This window comes from Cricetulus griseus, chromosome 4 (genome assembly GCF_003668045.3).
Source record: "Cricetulus griseus strain 17A/GY chromosome 4, alternate assembly CriGri-PICRH-1.0, whole genome shotgun sequence".
NCBI lineage: Eukaryota > Metazoa > Chordata > Mammalia > Rodentia > Cricetidae > Cricetulus > Cricetulus griseus.
In genome coordinates, this window is record NC_048597.1 from 8,215,406 (window position 1) to 8,223,336 (window position 7,931).

Here is a 7,931-nt window from a genome sequence, read left to right on the forward strand (position 1 = left end):
ACAAACATAAAGATTAATTTTGTGCTTCAGGACATGATTTGACTGAGACACTTCCCTAACAGAGGAATTTGAAATGATGCTCTTTAAATGAATTTACAAAGTAATGTGCTCATTTGAAGCAACCATTATGGGCTGTCAACAGTGACTGGAATGCAATAGCTTAAATGTTTCTTAGTTAAGTCAGGGAATGAATGGTATGCTCTAACAATTACTGGCAGTATATAAAGGTCTCAGGATAGTAGAGGTACCTATACTTGAAAAATATTCTTTTGCAACCCAAGTGAATTCTCCCCTCTCCCCATTGACAGCATGTGTTGTAACTACTATGGCAGCTCCTGTGGCTATGGCTGTGGATACCGCTCTGGCTATGGCTGTGGATACGGCTCTGGCTATGGCTGTGGATACGGCTCTGGCTATGGCTGTGGCTATGGCTCTGGCTATGGCTGTGGATACGGCTCTGGCTATGGCTGTGGATACGGCTCTGGCTATGGCTGTGGATACGGCTCTGGCTGTGGAAGTGGCTGTGGATATGGCACCTACTACAGGTCTAGCTGCTGTGGATACCAACCATCTTGCTACAGAAGATGCTATTCCTGCTGCTAGAGCATCCCTAGGAGAGGAGCAGTTGCTTCTGAATGGACACTTCTGAAGAGAATGCTTTTTTAAATACCCATGGCCGAGATCTCTATGTCCAAGAAACTACAAAATTGACAACATCTTTGACTGCCAGCTGCAAATTTTTAGAAGGGATCTTCGTGATCTTGGGATCTGCAGTATCATCCTATTGGCTCTCAAATGCCAGTCTTTCCTCTCTTGCTCTCTGGCTCTGTTGTCTGAATGTGTTAATGGCTGTAACGTCTACATCTGGGAACACCATTTATTTTCAATAAAATGGGCCTTGGTTTCTAACAAACCTTTGTGTACTTGTTTGTGAGATAGTCTTGCCTTGATTTGTCTTGAAAACTGGGTTAGCTCTGCATTGGCTGAAACTTTACATAGCACCACGGAATATTTCTGCACTGAGCTTTGGAAACAGCACTGTGTCTGAAATGAGGATAAGGGAGGAAGGGGGATACCCACCTTTAAAGTTATAGCAAATATCCCAGGGGAAACAGACAATGTCTGAGAACTGAATAGAGAAATGAAATGGGAGGGATTGATTTCAGAGTTATTGAGGAATTAAAGCTAGACTTGGACATTAGGCAGGAGGATTAAAACCTCAGAAAGGGATAAGTTAGAAGAAAAATATATTACTACATATTCTGCATCAGACAGAAGCAAGCACACCTATCTTTACTGAATTCAAGTGTTTTTAAAGAAGCCACATCCTAGATACAGTAAGAGTATTATGGATGGATTCTATGCTCTTGGTACATTTGCATCACAATAGAGAAGATAGCAAGTCAGGCAAGAGTGATGACACCTACTGATACATGACTGCAGATCTGGGGGCGGGGCAGCATAGTGGGAATAGAGCAGTCAGACAGTTCAGGGATGTTTTTGGAAGTTGTGTTCTTTGAGGTAATACTAAAAAATGACAAAAGCAAAGACAAGACAAGAAAATTTAGTAACAAGGGCTAAGTAGGTAAAGAAGTTCCTTACATTTTAGGACCAGGTGAAGACACCAGAACAGAGGGTCAGTCACAGCCACTGAATATGTGCAATGTGGCAAAAATGAAGTGAAGCATGAAACATATGCTGGCTACCAACACCATGTCAATGGGGTTCTCTTGGAAGGAATTAGCTATGACAATAGGACTCATTCATTCATTCATTCATTCATTCCTTACTTTTATTATGTTTTTCTCTTATTGAAATAGAGTTTTCTCACAACCTGATCATGGTTTCCCCTTCTTCTTCTCCTCTCAGTTTCTTCCCACCATCTCCTCTCTCATTCAGATCCATGTCCTTTCTGTCTTTCATTAGAAAACCAATAGGCGTCTAAGGGATAATGATAGAATATAGTAAGATAAGCAAAAGCAAACATGTTGGAATTGGAAGAAACAAACAAAAAAATAAGAAAAAGAGTCCAAGAAAAGGTATACAAAATAAATATAGACACAGAAATTAACTTCTTCGAATACTCAGGGTCCCACAACAACACAAAACTGGAAGCCATAATATATACACAAAGGAACTGTAAAGTTAAAAAAAAGGGGGGGTAGAAATAAAATTTAAAAAAGCAAGAGTAAAAATAAAGTGTTAAAATTAAGAAGAAAAGAAAAAAAGAAAAACCCTGGACAACCTTATGAGATAAGGAACCTCCAAAGATGCCATTGAGTTTGCTTTTTGTTGGCCATCTACCAGTGGGCATGAAGTCTATCCTTAAGAGTAGGGTATTTCCTGCCAGAGAAACTAGTAAACAAGGAGGACCCTAAAAGAGACAAACTTTGTCCCCTGGAGAAGGGGAAAGGGTTGCGATCCCCTGAGCAAATTGAGAGCACTGGAAGAGGGGGGAGGGAGTTAGGAGAATGAGAAGGGAAGAAAAGGAAGGATGCAGAGGTCATGAGGGAGCAGAAAGGTTGAGTCAGGTGAAGAGTAGAAGAAAGGATATGTGATAGGTAAGGTTTTAGTTGGGGGGGTTGCAGGGAAGGATGGGAGGGAGAAGGGAACTGGGATTGTCATGTAAATCAATCTTGTTTCTGATTCAAATAAAAAAATGATAAAAAAAAGAGTAGGGTGCTTCCCCAGTGAGACTCCCTGGGAGAAAGCTGTATTGGCTATCAACTGGAGAATGTGTCTGGGTTAGGGGTGAGAGCTTGTGTCCACTTCTCCTTTCAGATCTGGATTCCTATATGGTGCAGACATGTGTCGGCCCTGGGCATGCTGCCTCAGTGTCTGTGAGTTCTTGTGTGCAGTGGTCCTGTTGTACTTGAAGGCCTTGTTTTCCTCGCCTTCATTCTCCCTGGCTCTTGCATACTTTTTGCCTCCTCTTCTGCAGGGTTCCCTGAGCCCTTGGGATAGGGATTTGATAGATGTATCCTCTTTATAGTTGACTGTTGTAAGGTATTTAACTCTCTGTATATTGTCGGGCTGTGGGTTCCATCTCATGGAGTTGGCTTTAAGTCAAATCAGGTTTTCATTGGTTACTCTGACAAGCTTGCTTGGTGCTGCCATTGCCCTAGCATATCCAGGAGGCGGGAAGGGTTTATAGCTGGCTTGGTGTTTATGTCTCTCCTTTGCTAATAGGTAGAGTACCTTCTGGTACCATGAACATTAGCCAGTAGGGATGATGACTTTAGGTAAGGACCAGCTTGATCATGTTCAGTGAGTTGTATTGTCTTCAGCAATAGTGCCTTGCTGTCACTTTGTAGAGAACAATCTAAGCTTGGTCTACCTTCCTGGCTGACATTCTGAAGTAGGAAGGTATACTGTTATCTGTGGTTTGACTGGAGTGTCTTTTTATGATTTGAGAATGAAGAGCTCTTACTTGGATTCTATAGTAGAAGAAACTATCTAGATTCAGGGGCAATCATGTTTCAAGCAGCATTAGTGTCATCATCGAAGCTCATGAATGGATTATCATACAAATTCTGACTCTCTCAGGTCCCTGGAGTTTGCAGACTTCACAAAAAGGCCAACTTCTGGGAGCAGTGTGTTAGTCAGTCAGTCCTAAGACTAGGCCTAGGACAGAATTTGTCCAATGGAGTGACAGTACCTTTAACATCTGGTACATTTGCAAGTCAGATCTGAGCACTGGTATTTTCTGTGTTATTATGATGTAAGGGTTACAGACGGGGGAAAGACATTCCAACAATTATAGCTCTTCGGAGATCATATAATTCCATTTTTCCTTGTCATCGAAGCTATTCTGAAACAGAGAAGGATGTCATTTAGTAGACATGTAAAGATGTTTTCTATGTCTTGAAAAGGAGCTTGGCAAACTGGTATTTAACATTTCTTCTGAATCTGAAGTGTGATGGTCTTAGTTAAGACATTTTGAGAACTTCTGCTTCTGTGAAGTGAGGAAATGACAGTAATACTAATAAAATATAGGGGGTCATAACTTTAGAGAAAGTTTGTGTGTGTGTGTGTGTGTGTGTGTGTAAGAGAGATAACATTTGTGTGAATGTATGAGTGTGTGAGTACCTGTGAATCTGTGGGAAAGTATATGTGGATCTGTGAGTGTGTGTGCATGGGTGAACTCGTGAGTGTGTATGAATGTGTGATTGCAGATGAGTGAAGATAGAGTGTGTTTGTGTGTGTAGAATGAATCTGTTGTGTGTTAGAAAAATGAGTATTTGGCACACACACATGTAGGTCTATGTAATTCATACTATTGAGGAAAAGGAAGACCATTAATATTGTGGCACACATTTTGGAGCCAGGAATGAGTTAAGCTTCAAATATCTGGTATAAGGAAGCTCCAGTGTTTTCCTTTTATGAGCTCTTGCATGCTGTGGAGGTTCTGCGTTTCACAAGCAGATGGAAGAGCTGTAAGCAGATAACCGCTGAGAGATGGTGAATCAGTCCTGATTGGTTTTCCAATACTGAGTTGTCAGCTCTAGAAACAAAGAGATTCAGCCACTCAATCATGGATTGTACCCTCCAAAACCACGAATCCTTTGCAAAATGTTCACCAAGGTATTGTTTATAGTGGTAAAAACTGATTAAAACAAACAGTTTCATCTTTTGTTCTTAAGGCATCCTTAGAGATTGACAGGACTAGAGCTTAGCTGTTCATATCACGCATATAAGGTGAACAACCATTTTAGCCAGCCCATGCCCAAGTTTCATATCTTGAGTGTCTCACCTACAAAAAAAGAATGATCCTTTATCAGTTGAATCTTGCCAATTTAACTCACTTTCCTGAAAGGTTTATTGTTTTTAAAAAAGTTATTTTATTTTAATTTATGTGTATGTGTGTATGAACACATATGTTCATGTGTTTGGGGAGTCCATTAGAGGATAGCTGATCCCCTGGAGCTGGAGTTATGGGCAGACATGAGTTGCCTGATGAGATCTCTGAGACTTGAATTCTGTTCTTCGGAAAGAGCAAGTGCTCCAGCCTTACCCATCTTTTCTTTCTATCTTAGCCAGCACTCACGTCCTTATTAACATATGCACACACACATGCATGCATGCATGCAGTCATTGAAAAGGATTAAGGGAAATAGAAAAATGGGGGGATGCAGAGGAAAAGGAGAGGAGAGAGGGAGAGAGAGAGAGAGAGAGAGAGAGAGAGAGAGAGAGAGAGAGAGAGGGCCTTCAGGAAAGCTACCAGTGGGGCAAAATAACAACATCGGCAGTGTTTGTGACAGAAACTCTCAAAAGTTAGAAATTTCCATGCCCTGTAGACTGTTGAGAGGACTTGTTTTTGTGTGTTGGCATAAATGGTACCAAGGAGTAGAAGAAACTGTATAGCTGAATGACAGGTAAAGGAAGTTATGATTTACAAAACATTTATCTTCTCTTTGTAGAGATATTAATTTTCTATCTTAGTTTGAGCTAAATCTGTATGCAGAGTTGATGAGAAATTTATTGAGCCCTAGGAATGAAAAATGTTTTATTAAAATGTTGTTTTGATGGCTATGTGGATCCTTAGGAAGATGATTTTTTGTGTGAGAGGTCTCAGGTTCTCAGGCAATTGCCTATGAAGCAATTAACAACTAGGAAACCAGTGCAAGTAATTAGTCAAGCTCATTTCACATTGCATTCTCAACACACTGCCTAGTCTCCTGCAGAGCCTTGGTATATAGAATACACCTTGGGAGTCATGTGTTCAGATGGATAGCTAATGTAGACTTTTTGTGTAGATTTGAAATTGTCATAGGATGATGACTGGTAATGAGAACCACACAGTTCTCTAGTAAAACTGAAAAACTGGAATAATTTGTTTTCTTAAAGCAGATGATAAATAGATATGAAGAGAGTAGTTTCTCCCATTAGCAGCTGAGGTGGGTGACTCATACACACTAGGCTATAATGAATAGATACACACACACACACACACACACACACACACACTCGTCCAGAATCACCATGGGTTTCTCTGCAAATTACATTGTTTACAAGAAAAAAAAAAAAAAACAAAACCTTGGGAAGAATCCTATTCCTTCACTGGAGCAGGTTTTCTGGCACTTTGTACTGAAATCACTCTGGAAGTCACTGTGGGGGCTCTGGATATGACTGTCACTGTGGCTCCAGATACACTGTGGACACAAGTCTGTCTGTGGATATAGCTGCCCCATGTGTCTCACACAGGGACACATTTACAATATACACAATTAGAAATAAGATAAATCTTTTAAGAAGCAAAGTATTTCAAGATTAACATTTCTCCATGAAAAGTGCCCCACTCTGCCATTTGTACATTCACACACAGGTTGGACAACTGTTTGACTTCAGGGAAGTTGTCATTGCTAGATTATGGATGTTTCCATTATGGGCATCAAAGACTTAAGATTGTTGATTGTGCACAAAATGTATATTCATGTTTCTTGTTTTTCTTATTATGGTTTTTATATGTTAAATAAATACCTCATAGTTGGAAGAATGGTACCTTTTAAGTCAGTGCATTACATTTGTTTTGGCAATAATTTGTGTCCTTTCTGTCAGTCATGCCTCACTCACAAGAGCACAGGTGGGATTCTGGAAAGTTGAACAAGCCCTGTGACTGTGGTAGTGGGAACTGAAGTTCATTTACTGCTTCTCTTGATAGCTCCATACTTACTATTCTTTCATCAGTACCACATGGCTTTGTTTATGCAGTTTGTAGTTGGTTTGTACGTTTTCAGGCATATGTAGATTTTTACACATATATATGAATGTACATATCTCTATTTGCACACATATTGTTGAGTGGCTTTTTCTAAGGAGAAATCACAGGTACAGAAGTCACAACAGATCCAACAGGTAGAACTTTCTGAACTTCAGCTCCCAGTGATTTCCTCAGATACACTTGTCCAGCAATATCATCTTCCCTTTATCTTGTCCGCCACACAGTAGGACTATCAACACTTCCTCCAATGTGTGTACACATCCTCTCTTGAGAAATCTTAACTCTGAATTCACAATTAAATATAAATGCTCAAAGATCATGTGTCAAGGGGTGAATTTGAATCTGAGGCAGAAAATTAAAATTTGTTGTATTATTTCCTCCATGCTTGAACCTGTTGCCCAAGAGCAATCTTATCTATCTCCACTCCTGAGACATAAACTACTACAGTGAGCAATCTTATCTATCTCCACTGCTGAGACATAAACTACTACAGTGAGCACTTGTCATATATTGAAAACTACAAGTAGCTTATTGCCCACCCAGGAACCTACATGCCCTCTATAGTCTTCCATCCCCTCCCTCCAATAAGTCTTTCTGTGATCTACTTTCCAGCCCTCTAGGTAGAGACAGTACTATCTCATGATCACATAGTCACCATTTATGTGGTAGAGGAAGGTCTTTTTTTTTTTTTTTTTTTTTTTTTTTTTTTTTTTAGTAACTTCATAAGACTATATATTTGTGAATTTGCTGGGTTATTAATTTGCCGGGTTTCTGAAAGTATAAGTGATATATAGAATCATGTTGTGAGATATTTGTACACTGTGTGAAGATATATTACTGTGATTGGTTTAATAAAGAGGTGCATGGCCAATAGGTAGGCAGAAGATATAGGTGGGACTTCGGCAGAGATGAAGGAAGCAGGAGATGAATCTAGGTGCGTGTCAGATGCCTACAATACATGGAGGGTGTTGGATATACAAAATGAAAGAAAGGTAAAAAGCTGTGAGGCAAAACATAGATTAATATAAATGGGTTAATTTAAGTTGTAAGAGCAAGTGGGTCAAGCCTGAGCTAAGACCAGGCTTTCATAATCAGTAAGTCTCTGTGCCATTATTTGGGAGCTGCCTGGGGCAATAGAAAATGACAGAATCACACTTACTTAACAGATTTAATTTTGGAGGTTTAGATAAATGAATACACCCACTGATCT

At 39.9% G+C, this 7,931-nt stretch overlaps 1 protein-coding gene across 1 annotated transcript; it reads left to right on the top strand.

Moving 5' to 3' along the window:
• Positions 1–309: 309 nt before the first annotated feature.
• LOC113835649 (keratin-associated protein 6-2-like) lies at positions 310–603 on the top strand. Its single transcript, XM_027415745.1, has one exon. The coding sequence runs from the start codon at positions 310–312 to the stop codon at positions 601–603; it is 294 nt and encodes a 97-aa protein (XP_027271546.1).
• The last annotated feature ends 7,328 nt before the right edge of the window (positions 604–7,931 follow it).